General features: G+C 35.4%; 1 protein-coding gene across 5 annotated transcripts in view; it reads left to right on the forward strand.

Annotated features, from left to right (window-relative positions):
* Positions 1-18,170, forward strand: part of si:zfos-2326c3.2 (mitogen-activated protein kinase kinase kinase kinase 4) — an 84,477-nt gene that overhangs the window by 3,967 nt on the left and 62,340 nt on the right. For all 5 annotated transcript variants that reach the window (XR_010795987.1, XM_066649806.1, XM_066649809.1 and 2 more), the window contains exon 3: positions 8,455-8,511. Coding sequence is in view for 4 of the 5 variants with exons in the window: in XM_066649806.1 (XP_066505903.1) it covers positions 8,455-8,511 (57 nt within the window). In the remaining variant the exon portion in view is untranslated. The remainder of the gene's footprint in view (positions 1-8,454; positions 8,512-18,170) is intronic.

Consider the following 18,170-nt stretch of genomic DNA (forward strand, 5'->3'; position numbering starts at 1 on the left):
ATTTATCAACAGCTTTCATGTACCAACAAAGAGTGTTGCTGGAGAGGATGGTTTTGGACAAACTTATTCAAAACCCTTAGGACATGAACCTTTTTTCTTTATCTAAAACGGAAGAAGTGTGTCCTCACCCCTTTTACATAATGCTTTTAAATGACCTAATTTGCCTTCATTTAGGTTGACACCACTGTAGATTGCAGTTGTCTTACTAGAAAAGGAGAGCGGCAAAATGTCACGCAAGACAGGAAGAATAGATGACTCTTCTATTATGAAACTCTAATAAGTATTGCTTAAAAAATTAGTCTTACTCAGATACAGTAATTTATTCTCTTCATAGTTAAATTAGAGATATTTTTATTGAATATATTTTTTGTGTTTATATAATCTTATTCATTATTGTTATAATGTGCCATGTTTAATTTATGAACATGATTCATGGGTCCCTTTTTCCTAGTGCCTTTTTTCTTTTTTTTTCTTTTAATGCTTAAAGAAAATGTTTGTGTGTGTTTTTATAACTTTAGAAATCTGACAATAGTTTACTCAAGTGCTGAGGTTTTCTTTTATGTCAAACCTCAAATGTTCTGGGGATGTCAGTATCTTTTAGCTACAAAATAGCAAAGTCTTTGATGAGGTCGTCGAGAAACCAAGCTGAGCTTCAATTGTTCTGTTTTTTATATTGTTCTAATTTAGCTCAAAATCAACCCAGTTTCTGACAAAATATTCATGATAATTCAAAGAACATTTTATATTTATTTTTGGAAAAAAAAAAATAATAATAATAAACTAAACAAAATTTAAAAAATAAAAATAAAATTGCTCAATTACTACAAATCTGTTCCAGAAGCACAGAGTTTTATTTTCTTTTTTAAATGTATTAGCTTCTTGCATAGGGTACTTAAGGAGTACTTTAGTACTGAAATTTACCATTTAATTATGGAGAATTATAGATACTGAATAGTATTGATATAATAAATTATTTTTAATGTCCTCACTTACCTAACTTGATATTATATTTGTAATATAAACACATTTTTAATTTGATGTCTGCAACACACTCAAAACAGTTGGGACAGAGGCATGTGTTGCACCACCTTCCCTTTTAAACTTTATCATGCTTTGTGAACACAGGATGCACTTTTTTCCAGTTTCACAATAGGAATTTTTTGTCCACTCTTGCTTCATACAAGACCACAGCTGCTCAACAGTCCATGATACCTGTTGTCTGATTCTTGTCTTCATGATATGCCATAGAAGACTGATCTGGATTGCAGACAGGCCAGTCAAGAACATGCATTGCGTGTCCACAAAATCATGCTTTTTAGCCCATGTCTTTCTGGTAAGAAAATAAGTCTTGTTGGCATTATATGTCTTACTAAAATCTTCATTGCCCTACTTGTTGCTTTTTGGTAATTTTAATTTCCAAGCTCTTTGAACCTCTCAACCTAGCGTATTTTCTCCTTCCTCTGAGCTCCTCTGTGACTCCTTTCTCCATTTCTTTGAAAGTATAATATTTAAAATTAATTTCTCCCTTACTATTTCCTGAACACAAACCATCACTCCCTCTTCATTGACTCTCAAGCCTTGTGACTCCTCCACTCTTTGTCTGCTTTCATGCCTCATGTTAGTGAAGGTCTCATTTTTTAACCTATTCCTACATGTAAAACTACATCCTGTTGCCTCAAGCCCCTGTTCACATTTCTTACCAAAACTTGTATCTCTACCCTGGGCACCAGCTTATGTCGGTTATTAACCTGTAATGGCCTCTCATTTTACAAAACAGCAGAAGTAACAACAACTTAAACAAATATTGCCCAGTTTCTATTCTCCCTTTCCTAACAAAAGTCCCTAAAATAGGCCTGTTGGCCAACAACTCAAGATTTATTTGGAATGAAATGATATCTCCAATCTACCCCAGGCTGTTTTTTTTTGTTGTTGTTCTTACCATAGCACTGAAACTGCTTTGGTTAAACTTGTAAATGACTTGCTTGTAGCAGCAGATACTGGTGGCCTTAAAATTCTTGTTCTGTTGGATTCCTGTCTTTGAAAAGAAAATGAAGCCATTCTACCCTGCTGTCGTGACTGTGCGAGCTCTTCCTTTTCAGCTGTTACACAGGGGTCCCTCAAAGCTCTGTGCTTGAACCCTTGCAATTCATAATCTACCCTCAATATCACCTTCAAATCATTTTTCATACAACAGTTACCATAAAATGACAAAAGGGGAATGGGAAAATGTTTGTTTGGGTTTTGAAATGCTTCAAAATTTATTCATACATCTTCTAACTTATTACTAAATTTTAGGTATAGGTATGGAGTATATTTTTTGCTGTTGCCATTAACGCATATGATTAGTCTGTGAACTTTTAATACATTATGTTTTTGTTAAACCCAATTAGTCATTTAACCAAATTTGACCACAACTTCCTCCCATAATTCACTCATTGTACAGAACCTAGTTATGTATTAGTGGTTTTATTGTGCAATGTAAACAGTGCCAATACTCTCGTGTACAGAAGGTAGATAACATTATTTTATGCTGAAATTTAAATAAAATCTCATAACTGTGTAACTTACAGTTCCTTTCTTTCTCTGTCCCTTTCTTTTTCTCTCTTTTAAAGAAGAATTAAGGAAGATTTAAACTCAAGATTAACACATTTTAAAATAGGTTTAAAAATGCAAAATATAAAAAAAATAATTAAAGTTCCATTGCTTGCTGGGTCTCATTCTACATTATTTGTAGTATTGTTAGAGTTAAGCTTGCTTTATTTCACTTTGTAATTCATTCAGCTTTTTCATTTAAGTTATTTTAGTAAATTTGTTAGTCAATTAGTGCTTTATCTTACTGTAAGAAATTATTATTATTATTATTATTATTAATTATTTAAAAGAAAGTAGGCTTCATAATAAATATACATAAATCTTATGGGCTGGTAATAGTTGCAATAGTTGATAATTACATGCCTAAACAGCTGTAACTTGCACAGAATCCCATGTATCCCATGTATGTATATAGGCAAGAAGCTGATGCACTGTGTCATAATGGCTTTTTTTGGCGCTACAAAAACTAAGCTAACTGACTAATAAGGCAACAACAGGTTTTCAGAGATCAGGAGGATTTTTTTTTTTGTGAACAATGATGACTGTTTAATGAGCTGATTTTAACACTGTTTACTGCTACAGCCACATGTTGTCACTCAAATAACTTGCATTTGTTTGTAATGCCATGACTGAGGGAGCCAGTTAACAAATTTTACCTCGCCTTGATCTCTGAAACAATAACTTCTACCATGCAGTCTCCGAAGTTTCTCTTTTTTGTCTCCACTATCTCACGTGAAAATGAACGGAGAAGTCCATATTTAGATATTCACAAGGTTATTTGCATTGACCATTTATAGGTAAATGTGGGCGTAAAGGAGTGGGAACACGAGGCTTTTTCACCTCCGCATGGCGAAAAAGATTGTAAGTGTGTGTTCGCATGGTTTTATAAATCTGTCTTTTTTGGGCGTATGCAATTTTCTGACTTTAGTGTGTACACACACTTTCACTCCAGAATCCACGCAGAGTTTTAAAAATTAGGCCCCAGGCAATTAAATGGGGCATACAAAATCAACAAAATTTAAATTTTTTAAAATTGTAATATAATAAGGTACAATTATGTTCCCTTATTAAAGCTACAGAATATGTACCCTTGAAGGTACCTCCATAGTTACAGTAAAAGGTACCAACAACACAGTGTATAACAACAAACTTAGTAATTACTACTGTACGCTCATTATAACTGTATAATCCTTGATTCATTCTGCTCTGTGTTTATGCACTGCTTTTTGTTTTATTTGCTGTGGTATCGACCAGAGGAAGATGGGTTCAGATTTTGAGTCTTGGTTTCTCTCAAGGTTTCATGCTCATGCTCTGAGTGAGTTTTTTTTTTTTTTTAGCAATGTCTTTTCATAGACTTTATGTATGGCTTTCTCCTTGAGTAATAGTTTAAGGTTGCACTTCTTGATGCAGCGGCAGACTGTGTTAAGTGACAACAGATTTCTGAAATTCTCTCATACCCCTGTGTGGCTATCTTTGTCACAGCTGCATGACAATTTCTCATGCCTTGCCCTACATGAACTGAGATTTGTCAGAATGTCCTGAATGTTTTACAATATTATTTACTGAATTCTTTGCAGTGTTGCATTTACAAGTGGTTTGGTTTATTTATGCAGAGTACCCAAGCATGTTCACTTTATAACTTTTATATTGACTTCTTCCTTATAGTGGAATATTTTAAATGAGTATAACTTGAATGTTTTAGAAACTTTGTACTCCTATTGTGCCCTTGTCAAAACTATATTTCAGTGATTAACATCAAATCGAAAATATTAACAAAATGCAGATTTTTTTAAACATTTGTCAGTGAAATAAAGGTTTCAGAGGTTTCTATTTAGAAAGTGGTTTAGTGTTTTTATTTTTACAAACATGAGGCAACTCTTCAGTATGACTGACAATATGACAGATTTGAAATTGGAAAGGAAAAAAAAAGAAAATCACAATAATGTGTGACTAAGATGTAGTGCAGCCGAAGCAATTCAGGGCCATTTGTTTCTTTCTGGAGTTCTCTGGGGTTCAGATAACAAAGTACTTACTACAGCAACTGCCTCGTCTTATGTTGCCTTAGTATTTCATCATAAACAACTGCAGCCTTCATCCTGCATTTACTGACTAGGACATAAGCATTATTGGAATGCAATGCATTTTCATCACTTTTAGGGTAGTATCTTAATAACTGCTGCTACTTTTATTGTCAGAGCTGAAAGCCACATAGAGTTTCTTCAGATGCTGTTTAGGGTCTTTAAAATGTCTTCTGTTATTGAAAGTCATTTGAAATAAAAGTGAAAGAACCTCTGCATAATATAAATGTTCTATATGAATGATATTTTTCCTAGAAATAATTTTAAATAATACATGTCTGGATTAATCAGTTCATGCATGGTATTCTCTATTATTAATCAGTGTTCATTTTTGTGCAGAATTAATATATATCAGCTTTATTTCATTTATGAATATACATCCACTCCTGGCATCCATTCAGGCCTGCAACATTGCAGTGCAATTTCGACACATTTTATCTTTACATTTCTGCCATTTAGTAGAGCCTGTTATCCAGAGCGACTTAAATAAGTACTTTGTATCCAGTCAGAATTTGTGTCCTCGCTAATACAAACAGGTTAGAGACTAAAATATCCTTGAGCTCAAACACTTCCAGAACAGGGCCAGTGCTTATTTAGTGGAAGTAATGTGTTAAAAAAATATGATTTTAAACAGGTGTTTAAAAACAGGTTTTTCCTCAAAGAGCAACATTTAATGAATGTCGATACTTCACCATCAACAGTGCATAAAATAATCACAAGAATCCAGTAATCTGAAAAAAATGTTGATGTTTAAAGAGCAACCCAAGATGAAGTTGTGATATTTTATTTATTTAATGGCACTTCATTAAGAAACATCATTGGCTAGTTTAAGATTTGTTTGGCAATGATTGTCATTGAAAGCCTTACAGGAATTGAAACCATGCACTATGTACACAAGAAGAGGACCATACTAGCAACCAATCCAAAAGCTAATGTCTGTCATGGAATAGTATTGTGTCAAAGTTAATCTGCAACTTCTGTGACAAAAACTGTCTTACGAAATGACCAAAGGAGTCATATAATACGACGTGATTCATGTGAGAGGGGCTTTAAAGCTACCAGAGGAATGTAAGGAAATCCCCTATCGACAGAAATATCCTCCATAGGTATAGCTTCTCAGACACTTCCTGATGGGAGGCCAGAGTTATTGTTCTCCACAGTAAATCCAATTATTGAAACGTGTCTTGTATACATTTGCAACAAAAATGATTTAAACCCAATTGTAAATTAGCTTTATTTAGCAAATTTGACTAACTTTAAGCTGTTTGCACTAAAGTAGGGGTGTCAAACCAGATCCATGGGGGGCCGGTGTGGGTGCAGATCTTTTCCCCACCTGATGAAAGTGTCCCCACAGAGTCAAATCAGTGAAGAAGACCCATGTGATTGAAATACTGCTTGAGTCCATGCAGCTCAGTGAATGTCAACAAGCCACACCTCTCAGGTTGAGGTTTTGGCTTCTTCCTACGTCTGTTTCCTTACCAGTGATGCAGGGCATGGCCATCTGCATGTCTGTATCAAGCTGCTTCCATTTGCCCTCTAGGGACTAGTGCCACAACAAAAATAATTGTTAACTCAGATTAGACAGGTTTTCAGTTAAATATAAAACAAAGAAATATCCCAGTCTTTTGTTGCAGTATGATATTGACTAGTAAACCACCCCATCCCCCGGTACTTTTACAGATTTTACTTTCATTTTAAAATTAACAACACACATTTTACCAAGGGACACCAAACGTGTGCATATGAATGTAAGTTGCAACATAGCTTTTTGGCAGTTAAAAAGGGTCAACTTTTCATACAGCACAGCATATATTTAAAATTGAACATAGCAGACTAGTATAACTGTGTTCATGTTCTGAGGTTAAAGACTTTTTTAAGTTGCACGGAACTTCTAATTTACTGTTTAGTGACAGAGTGTGCTAGGGTAATGCCATCTGGTTTGTGTGAATTACCCACTTACTGGAGAAGGTCAAAGCAGGAAACATTTGTTGAGAAAGCGGTTTCCTGGCCCTGGGCTGTTTTAAAATCACCTCATCCCAGCCCTGAAAAAGGCACACTTTCCCACTGTTGTATTATACATATTAGCTGCTTCTCTGGCCTCATGCTGACCTGACCCAGTTATATCAACTTCTCAATAGCTGCAATACAAGGTGACAGCAAAAATGTAAAAGGGCAAGACTTTTGTAACAGTGTCTTTATAATTTCTAGAAAATGAAATGTTGAAATCTGAAGGAGTTTAAAGAAACCATTCCTCTGTTGAAATCTCTTAAAAAGAAGATTTTAGTGATTTTCAGTTTAGCAAAACCGTATTGTTTGTATTGGTTGTATGTTTAAAGACTTTGTCCTACTGGATGACTGTACTATAAAAGCTCATTTTGTATTATAATTCATTGCGATATAATAAGTTAAATGTAATAATAATAATAATATATAGCCAAGACAGACCACAGTAAGAGCAGTTTGGAGACATGAAATAAGAAAGAAAGCAATGATTTCTACTTTTTCAAATTTGACTTACATTTCATTGCAAACTCTATGACAACAAATGATATTTCACATTATGTCTAGGCAGCTTTATTTTATTGGTAAATATACATTTATCATATATCCTGTTTTTATAGAGAAACTTTTGGAAAAATGCAATTAAAAAGATTCTATGTTTTGTTAATTGATGCAATTGATGCTTTATTAAACTAAAAAAAACACAAAGGATATCAAATGTTTTCACTGAACACTTGATTGTATAGAGAACACTTGATTGTATAACACCTGATAGGGATAGAGGCATGTTTAACAATGTTTTACATTATTATTCATTTAAATTACATTAATCGTTTGAGAACAGCGAATACCAATTGTTAAAGATTTCAGGTGGAATTTATGTGCATTTTTGCATGATACCAAAGCTGCTCAGCAGCCTATGATTACCACTGTTTTATTCTCCTTTTGGTTAAACACATGCACCCTGTGTCTATGTAGCTGGCCTGGCAATGTCTTGCTGAAATGACTATTGACTTCCCAGGTTAAGATGTTGTCTTGATGTCAACATATGTCTCTCTGAAACCCCAAGGTTCACCTCCACATCAATGTAAACTTCTCACTCCTGTCATCACCACTTGTGCTCCCCACATACCAGATGTAGGTTTTTGCACCTGTAGCTGATAACGGTCTGGATGCTTTTTTTTTTCATCATTAGCATGTAAAAAGCAATGTTCATGAAAACAAGCTGAAGGATGGACTCCTCTGACCACAGCATATGTTTCTACTCTCTATTGGACCACCTGAGTAAAGCTGGGCCTAGGGAGCTCATTAGCATTTCCAAAAATAATTGTTTTGTGGCTTTCTTCCTGTGCATTAGAATTGAAGGAGTTGCATTTCTTGATGTAGTGGTGGATTACGTTATGTGACATGGTTTTCCAAAGTCCTCCCAAGCTAATTTGGCTATATTTATCATGACTATCTTGTTAGTGTTATGATGTTACTTGTTGATACAGACTGGTAGCAATTTGGAAAGATTATCAGTGACACAGTAATAACTAAACAAATTGTTATGACTGCTGTACATCATTGTAGGTGATAAAATTTTTTTTACATAAAGTTAAATACAATTTGAAACGTATTCTGTTTAATCTGTGACAGAAGTTATTTTATAACCTGCTAAGCAAAAATCTACCACAATGAAATGACGAAGCTACAAATACTTTTACGTAGCCATAGACATGCCTTTGCTTCTTTGTGTGAATCCTTGTTTAACTTCACTACTGACTCAGGTTCTTTTTGACAGGGTCGACATGTCAAAACAGGACAGCTGGCTGCTATCAAGGTCATGGACGTGACAGAGGTGAGATATCTTGCTTTCCTTCTTACATTTTGACCCTGCAGCCCACAGCTAGTGTAACAGAAGGGACCATAACAGATACCTACCTTCAACTCAAAGTTCAGAGAGTTGCAAAATTGTGCTGAACCACAGTCAGCTCTGTCTGTTCTTGGAGAAACAATTATACAATATGTTGATGAAGATGTGCGCTAACTCTATGTATCAAAAGTTATTATTTCCTTACTTGTCAATCAGGAGCAGTGCTGGTGGAAGTCGTGTTTACCTAGGGAAAGTTCATTCATCTTATTCCTCTTGGGCAATAAAACCCACCCTATAACAGAGGAGAATAATAAACCAAGTTCATCCTATGGCTTTGCACAAGAACAAAGGCTAGCTTTATTAAAATAGGACTGTGTACACATGAGGGGTTTATTTTAATCTGATTTTTATTTTGAGGCACATTTATATTCTAGTCTGATCTTAAAAAAAATTGATATGCTCAATCCTGAATTTCATACAGAGCAACAGCGCTGTATGACAACAACACTGGCTTTCTTCAATTTAAAAGAAGTGCTATGTCAGTGTTCTGTAGTAAATATTCTACATTCTTAATTTTTGCTGCTGATTTACACTCTGTCATTGTATTATAGTTGATGGGTTGATACGTGTTGTCTTTTGCTACTGTCTACCTTGTTTACTTAAGACTATAATGTTGTCCTTATACAAGACATTTTAAACATATTTTACAAGAAGCCAATATGCAGATATATCTGGTTTGGTTTTTGCCCAATGATGGCTGCTCCAGAGCATTCTGTTGGGTATTGCTTTTCAAAGAAAACTCTAAAAACCCTTGCACCTTATATACAAGATATGTCTGCATACATTTGGAAAAAGTATATTTTAAGAGTAAGAGTAAGAGTTTTATATTACCAATGCTTTGAAATATTTCATAAAGAAAAGATTCTTTCAGATTTTTAGTTGCGAGTTAGCATGCTATAATCATTCATTCATTCATTATCTGTAACCCTTATCCAGTTCAGGGTCATGGTGGGTCCAGAGCCTACCTGGAATCATTGGGCGCAAGGCAGGAATACTCCCTGGAGGGGGCGCCAGTCCTTCACAGGGCAACACAGACACACACACACACACCTACGGACACTTTTGAGTCACCAATCCACCTACCAACGTGTGTTTTTGAACGGTGGGAGGAAACAGGAGCACCCGGAGGAAACCCACGCGGACACAGGGAGAACACACCAAACTCCTCACAGACAGTCACCCGGAGTGGGAATCGAACCCACAACCTCCAAGCCCCTGGATCTGTGTGACTGTGACACTACCTGCTGTGCCACCGTGCCGCCCTAGCATGCTATAATGCCTATTAAAAATAAATCAAAATTTCATATATATGTAAATTTTGGCTGATTAATTGGGCTGATTAATGCCATTTTGCGATAGCCAGCATCGACCAATGCCTCCGCTTGCGAGACCGATTATCTAAAAATGCCTACAGGCATAGCCGCAGGATTCCCCATCAATCGGGCTGCTGTAGAGAGATTTTAGAGCTCCCCTTGTGTCCATTTCACCATTCTACATGCAGACATCAGTGAATGATACGAAATGTGACTGGACATATTTCCAGAGAGAACAATGTAAGCCTTTAATACTTATCTTTCGAAGCTCAATATATTTAATTGGCCACTCTTAATAATATTTAAAATGTTTACTGTCTGTATAATCAGATTGATTCTGGGCATTTAGTGCGAAAATGCAAATAAAGTTATTTGGGAATTGTAGTGTTAGCAAGCCTTTAACCAGCTAAACTAGCTAGCACGCTTTAAGGGCTTAAAAATCAATTGTTTTTTTCTCACATCAACAGTCTGCTAACATAAGTGATTGATTTGATCGTTTTAAGATACCCAAAGTTAATTACAGTCAATTGCATTTGACGGGAGATTTAAGTTGCTGTTCTACATTAACAGTCCGAAAGCTAGCGTTAACAGTGTCAACTTGCCAACAGTGTTTGGGGATACGAATGTACACTTTCTCTATTTTGTGCGCGCGCGTGTGTGTGTGTACATGCAAGTGTTTCTCTCCCTCAGCGTGTACGCCAGATTGGAGTAGTTAGTTTTAGGATACAAGAGACATTAATGTCACCTCTAGTCACTTGTTAGATGATATGAGCAGGATGTGTATATATATATAACTGTTGTTTTCAATGTATTTGATAACTTTGCTATTTGGCTTTGAATCGAATACGAACAAACCTAAACAAACATACAGAAGTATGTGTCTGAACAGTTTTGGAAGGTTTTGTGAAAGTTAATTAGAACTCTGTACTGTAGCGTAATTACCCCAATTTCTGGACACTTTAATTACAATATTAGAAATCTTAGCTAACTGTAAATAAATAGAAGTACTTTACTCACTCAAATCAAAATTTTTCAGGAGTCAAATATGTGTAGATTAATGTCCAAGACTTGCTTGACTTTGAAAGAAAATATGTTTTTAGATAAAAACGCTTTTGTTGAAGTAGGTGCCAATGCTGCTAAGATTATTTGGCGACCCCTAACTTAGGCCACATCCCCTGCTTGTGACAATCAAACGAGACAATTTTGTATTAAATTTTTTATTATTATTATTATTATTATTATTATTATTAATATTTATTTATTAACTAAATTATACAAAATTTTAAAAAGAGCTACAAAATAAATCAAAGATAAAATCTATTATGATATCTGCATCGGCATCAGTCATTACAGAAGCAATCTGTAAAATATTTACTGTACTTAGTCATGAAATGTCTAGGGTGTGTGATCATAGATTAAGGAAACTCCTGTGATCCTGCCCTCTGAGGTCCTGCCTGTGATCTCGCCTTCTGTCCAATCACATTACATCCAAACCCACCATGTTTCCAGGCCTACAAACATAGTGTCTTGAGTGTCTTGCAGCCATAAAATGACCAAGTGAATAGAGTTAATGTTATATTTTACCGGATCCAAAAAGCCCCACTGTCCTTCTAAAAATCTCCATGACCAGACACAGAATACAATGAGAGGAAATATTGGCTTTGAGTTTGAAAGTTGGAGGCAGTTTACAAGCAGCAACACTACAGAACAGAATCAGAGCTGGTTACTGTTCTCAGTCTTGTCTAGTTTAATATTTGAAGGAGGTACATTCTTGTAAATGCAGGGAAAACGGCGGTGACTCTTTCCATTTTTGCCTTTCACTTAAGTATTTAAATGTTTATTGACATACAGTTGGTTTGTGTGATTTAAATGGATAATGTGGAATAACTGTTGCTTCAAAAAGTTTCAAAAGCTATAGAGCTAATCTCGGCTCATGAGGTAGAACAGAGCATTTAAGAAGCTGGCACATAGCGCCAACAAGACTCGTAAAAAGACACATGTAAGGTGGTTTGAAATGTTTGAACAACAAAATTGTGAATAAGAATCGGTAAGTGACACCAGCTTTGTCTAGTCTAAATATTTAAAGTGTGTTTGTACAGTAAAGGCTTGTAAATGCAGGGAAACGGTGGCCGCTCGTTTACTTTTGACTTTTTCTTGTGTAAGTAAATGTTTTAGTGAAATAATGAACAGTGTTCTGTGTATATGTGTTGATCATGGCATATTCTTCTGCACTATTATGGTCCATAGTTCTTAAACTCATCTCTTGCTTGTTTGTTCAGTTTTCCTCAAACTGGTATCCTGCTCGAGCCTTTTAAAAACCTATGAGTAGAATAAAAATAATTGAATATTTTAATCATCACGTCCATGGTCTAAAGGAAAATTTTTGCTGAGGTGAGGATTAGATGCATTCCAATTATTTTTACGCAAGTCCCACAGGATATTCTCTTTCAAATACTGTATAACTCAAGGGCTGTATCTCTGATCTAAAGAATTCTGTTATTGCCAAGGCTGAGCATGTTGCAAGTTTTATGGGCTGTTGGTCCAATCACATTATAGACAAACATATTTATAAAGTAGCATGAGTCTTCAAAGTTTTGGGGTATATACTGTATAAATCCCATTTCTGAAGAAGTAGGATTTTTTTTCTTTTAATGCAGCAAAAAAAAAAGGAACAAATGGCTGGATTTTGTGAATATAGATAAATTTAGAAGTTGATGTCTGAAGCACAGTCAATGAATAAATAAATAAGCCTGGACAGGGTCCAAATAGTAATTAAACTTTTAAAGCACTATAAGCACGTGAATATAAAAGGAATAAATGGAGCAAAAAAAAAAAAAAAAAAAAACAGGTCGTGGCTCACCTCAAGATTCAGGAACTCTGGAGTCTGAATGTCAGTCAGCATAGGGCAAGGCTGGAAACCTTTCTTTTTTTTTTAGGTGGCACTGCATGAGAAACTGTCATTCTACTTTCATAACTATAATCACATGGGCTCGGGAGTATTTTGAAAGCCATTGTTGCTTCACACTGTCTGTCACTGCATCTGGAAATGCAACATAAATCTGTATTATGCAAGGAGAGACCATACATATTTTCTGTCGTTTCTACATTGCTGAGTTCTCTGAGCTCAGCCATATCTCAGACGGTCTGAAAGAAAATGGCAACATGAATACAGCTCATGATTCAGCTAAATTTTAGGATGTTGAATTAACTCTCCCAATGACAACAGGAACCATCCATACTGTCATCAGTGAATGGTGAAAAAAACAAACATCTGTCATAGTGAGGGTGCATCAGTACTCACAGCATGTGTGATTTGCATATATGAAAGTACCAATGATGTGGAAGGTTATATTTAGATTTTAGGAAGAAATACATGGTCTTTTTCTGGGGATTGTCCATGGTTGTTTCAGCAAGACTAAGGTAGGACATGTTCTGCATGTGCTACAAAAATGTGGAGTCATGGACACAGTTCAGGGTGCATAAAATATAGAAGAAGCAGAAAACTGAGAGGAGGCAATGTTGATCAGCTGAGCTCTTGTATCAGGCAATAATGGACAACATTTCCATGTGTAAAACTGTAACAATTGGCATCTTAAATTGACAAAATATGAAAAAGGAGTCATTAAAAGGAAAGGTGAAGTAACACCGTGGTAAACAATTCTCTGTGTAACTTCCCTGTCCTGTTCTATTCTGTTTGCTCCTGTTTTCATCCTCTTTGTTTATTCCTGCCATGTGCTCCTGTCATTACACTTCATATCCACCTCTGTGTCCTCCCTGTCTCCACCTACTCTCGGTCTCTTGTCTGTGGTTCCCTTGCTTTTGTTTCGTTTCCATCTTGTCATGTCCCCAACCTGTTCATTGTTCCGTCCTTCCCTCTTGTCATTAGTCCCAGCTGTGTCCAGTCAACTCCAGTGTACTTAAACTCCCTCTTGTCTCCCTTGTGTGGGTCAGGTATTAAATGGTTTGTTTTTTTAATGTGCATTTTCTTGTTTTATATTCATGCTCATGTATGTTTTGTAAATTAGCAATCTGTGTCAACCTGCCACTTTATTCAAACTTCTCTCTTGATATTTGCTCCTGTTCCAGACCATCTGTTCTAATTTTTTTTTACTAGTCTCTTTTTTTATTACTTGTGTGTTTATTCAGCCATATGTTTTCTTTTGTTAAATATTTTCCTCTGCATTTATCAGGGACAACATTAATTTCATTCAGACCCTGATTTCCATAAACAAAATAACTCACAGTTTTATTCTATACCTGGAACCCAAAAAGGCATAACTGTAGTTAAACTTTTAACCCTGATAAACTAATGGCATGCAAAGTGTCCTGTAGGGTCTACAGTACCTAAAAAGGAGCCTTGTCTGAGGGTACTTCAGGTTTAAAAATGTCAGACGTGGACCAAATAAAACACTTACTGTAAATGCTTTTGAGCTATATTATCAATAGTATTATTGCTGGGAGTTGCACATTGTTGCTATTTAGGATTAATGTTATAATTTATTTGTTTATATATTGTTATTTAGTGAAGATATTTGGGACATCTTCAGTGCAATACAAAAACTGACAAGCAGCCCTAGCTACTTTATATCTAAATACTTCTTATTTGTTCAAATATTTTGTAAATTAATGATGGTAAATTTTTCTAAAACAAAATAATAAAAATAACTGCTGAGAGATTGATAACATTAACAGAGTGTAGCTGGTTTACATAAGTTGTGAAAATTAGTCTATAGTTTTGAAGTTGTCTGAAAAATGTGTTAAATATGTGTTCTATATTTTCACTGTCATGCCATATGATTCCTTCACTAATTTAGTGCCACCCTCTGAAAACTGACTGTGGAGCCATGCCAACCTGTATTACATGTAATACTAATGTGGAAATGTGTTTTTTTTACAATTCTCTTGACAGTGGAGTAGGGTGCTCTTAACCACTCTACTGCAGAAATTCTTCTTGCAATCAATATGGATAACACGCCATGCATGAAAAAAAAACATCAAATACAGTGAAACAGATATAATTTTGAAAAATACAGTGATATACAATGTTGGTCATACCCCCAGCACTAGTTTGAATACACATCCCATTATTGTGAAAAAAGTGTTGCTGTTACAAAAATCCTGGATGGGATATAAGTGGGTTTAGTAGTCTAGTTTGCTGAAGAAATGTGCTCATATAAAAGATCAAGAATGATTATAATGAAAGATCACTGATTTTAAAAATCAGTTAGAACCCAGGGCTATGTTTTATATTCAAAATAAGAGAATTTTCATATTGAGAGAATCACATGAATTGATACACCCATCATGCATTGTACCCACTGTACAAGCCTCTGGGGGTAGTTATCTGCAGTCACTTCAGTTGGTTAGGTCTAGGCTCAGCTGAGTGCCTGAATGTACTGAATAAAAATGTTATTCCTTTAATTAATTTTTTCCAAACTGTTTGCACAGTATATCAATGCCAATGTTAATTTGGGCCAAACTGTAAATGAGTGGTTCTGGGTGCATGAATCATTTTCACTCTTGAGTCCTGACCTTAAACCCACTGAAATTCTTTGAGATTACATGATGATGGGCAAAAATGAAATATGCAAATCTGGATGGAAATAAATGTCGTGGTGTTGTATGTTTGCTGTAATCATACAGTCCAACAATACATTAGAATGTTCTTCATCATATTTTGGTCAGAATATGGACAGATTGCCCTCAAACAGTGGTGCAAGGGGAAACCTGTGGCAAACTGAAAAGTAGGGTCTGGTAATGATTATTTAAGCATATTTTTATGTATGTTGCATTTTACATTTGCTACATTGATGTATTTATTTCAGGGTCATTAATAACAGTGAATAAACGAGGCTAATCCAACCAAGCAACACTAATTTGTCTATTTCCTGTTTTTATTTGACCACTGAAGAAAATTAATTTTCATCCAACACTGTGTCCTGACATTCTAACTTATGTTTATTGTAGAATTTTGTCATTCTGTGGACATTGTATTGAGATTGTTGATCAGTATTTTGGTTGTCAAACTGTAGTATTGTTGGGTGAGTGTCTGTATAAGATGTCGTAGAGCAACCAAAATAAACACTAAACAAAAACAAAAGAAAACAAGAAAACTAAAAGCTTAAAGTTATGTGAAATAGACAGAGGAAGAGACAGGACATAACCTGACAATAATTAAACATTAGAGAGTGAGAACAAAAAAAAACTGAGACTAAGAGATAAAGATTAAGGAAGGGAACAAGGAAAAGAAAAGTAGTGTGAGAACAATGGAAGACAGAAACAAACCAGGAAACCAGGCATCAAGGTACTGAGTGATTTGTTTACCAGCCAATCCTGTCAAGCGATGTCACCTCCTAGAACAGCTGTGTCAGCTTGTAAGAATACAGATAGACACGTTAGAGCAGAGACTGTGTGGATGTAGGGTGTGTTGCATTGTTCAGCATTTTACAGCGAATACCAGAGACCCAAAAGGAAAAATCTAGAACCATATAAATAACAAAATGACTGACAAACACAGAGAAAAGTGCCAGTATAATAATTAGAAAACATGAAGCATATATGAGAGTCATATGAGAAATGTTGGGCATGGCAGGGGCTAACAGGTGGACAGAAGTAACAAACAAGCACATGGGGAACATACATCACTGGGAAAACACAACAAGGGAAACCAAGATGGAAACAACTGTATAGAAAAACAAGACCAAAACAAAGAAGGGCAGATCTGAAATGTGACATTCAGAATGAAAGTATTTGCATCCTGAATTTATAACTGGGAGGCCCTGTCTACTCAGTTTATAACTGGTGATTGGTTATTTTCTATTATTTTGTGTTCCTCGAGATATTCTGTGGGAGGTGCTTGGTGAGTATGGGGTGTCAGAGCAGCAAGATCCTTTTATTCTCAGAGTTTGAGTTGTGTTAGCATCCTCAGCAGTAAGTCAAGCTTGTGGCATTGGACTCCATCAGGGCTGTGCCTTGTTTCCACTCCTGTTCCATATGTTCATGGAAAGGGTGGTGAGATGTAGCCTGGAAAAGGAAGGCTTCCTTCAAGGGGCTCAGGAGGTGGCATCTCTGCTATTTGCAGATGATGTAATTGTTCTTCTGGCTTTTTCACACAGAAGCCTTCAGCAGTTTGCAGCCTATGTGAAGCAGTCAGTATGCAAATCAGCACCTTCAAGAACCTACCCCAAGTGAAGGAGTTAAAATATCTAGAGTAGTTTTTCATGAGTGAGGGGAATGCGATCGTGAGGTTGACTGAAGTTTAGATGCAGCTTCTGCAGTAATGTGGTTACTGTACCGGACCGTCATGGTGAAGAGAGAGCTGAGCCATAAAGCAAAGCGCTCAATTTACCGGTCAGTCTACGTACCCACTTTCACCTACGGTCATGAGCTTCCAGGAGGAGCTGGTGGAAGTTGCGGGGGACAGAGATGCCTGGGCTTCTTTGCTCAACCTGTTGACACAGCAACCCCGAAATGGATTAAGTGGAAAAGATAATGATGATCATATTCAATGTTGATATGAGAAAGTTAACATTAATAGTGATTATTTGTAATTATTTAAATACTGTGTTTACCAGTAAACTGATATATCTACAGATTTTTTTTTTGGTACATGAAGTGCACTAGCAAATAAAATAATGTCTGGTACTACTGTGCTACAACCTTAAATACAAGAATTACATTACTTGTATACTGCATGACTTGAATAACTATAGTATGATTAGCAAATTGTCACTGTCCAATAAAAAAATGTGTATCTCCCAAAATAGCAACTTTAATGGAAAATTTCAGTGGAAGTGAATGTAAAAACATTTTATTCCACGTATTTTTACTTCACGATGTGAAGGACAGCTGCTGTGTTCAAATAATGTAGTAAATTAAAAATCGACAAAAATGGGGATACAATCTTTTTATTGGACAGCGACAAAATACACATTAGGGATGTAAATTTGGCGATTTTGTCAGTATGTTAATTGGTTTTAATTTGAATGTTGTTTAAATTATACCTTTAAACCATGATGGTGTTTTGTATTTTAGTTTACAAGTTCAGCATGTGATTGCTGTAATAAAGAACATTTTATTATTTCCATATTAACTTTTTTAGAGTATTTTCCATCAATAAATATGAAATACCTTAATATTAGCTGTTTTTATTGTGCTCATATCACTTGCTTTTTTGTGGAGAACATTAACATTTAACTTCAAATCCTTTTAAAATGGATATTAAAATCATAGAGCAATTATGTGATTTAATATATAATTTAATTATCATTT

Source organism: Hoplias malabaricus, chromosome 17, assembly GCF_029633855.1.
Source record: "Hoplias malabaricus isolate fHopMal1 chromosome 17, fHopMal1.hap1, whole genome shotgun sequence".
Taxonomy (NCBI): domain Eukaryota; kingdom Metazoa; phylum Chordata; class Actinopteri; order Characiformes; family Erythrinidae; genus Hoplias; species Hoplias malabaricus.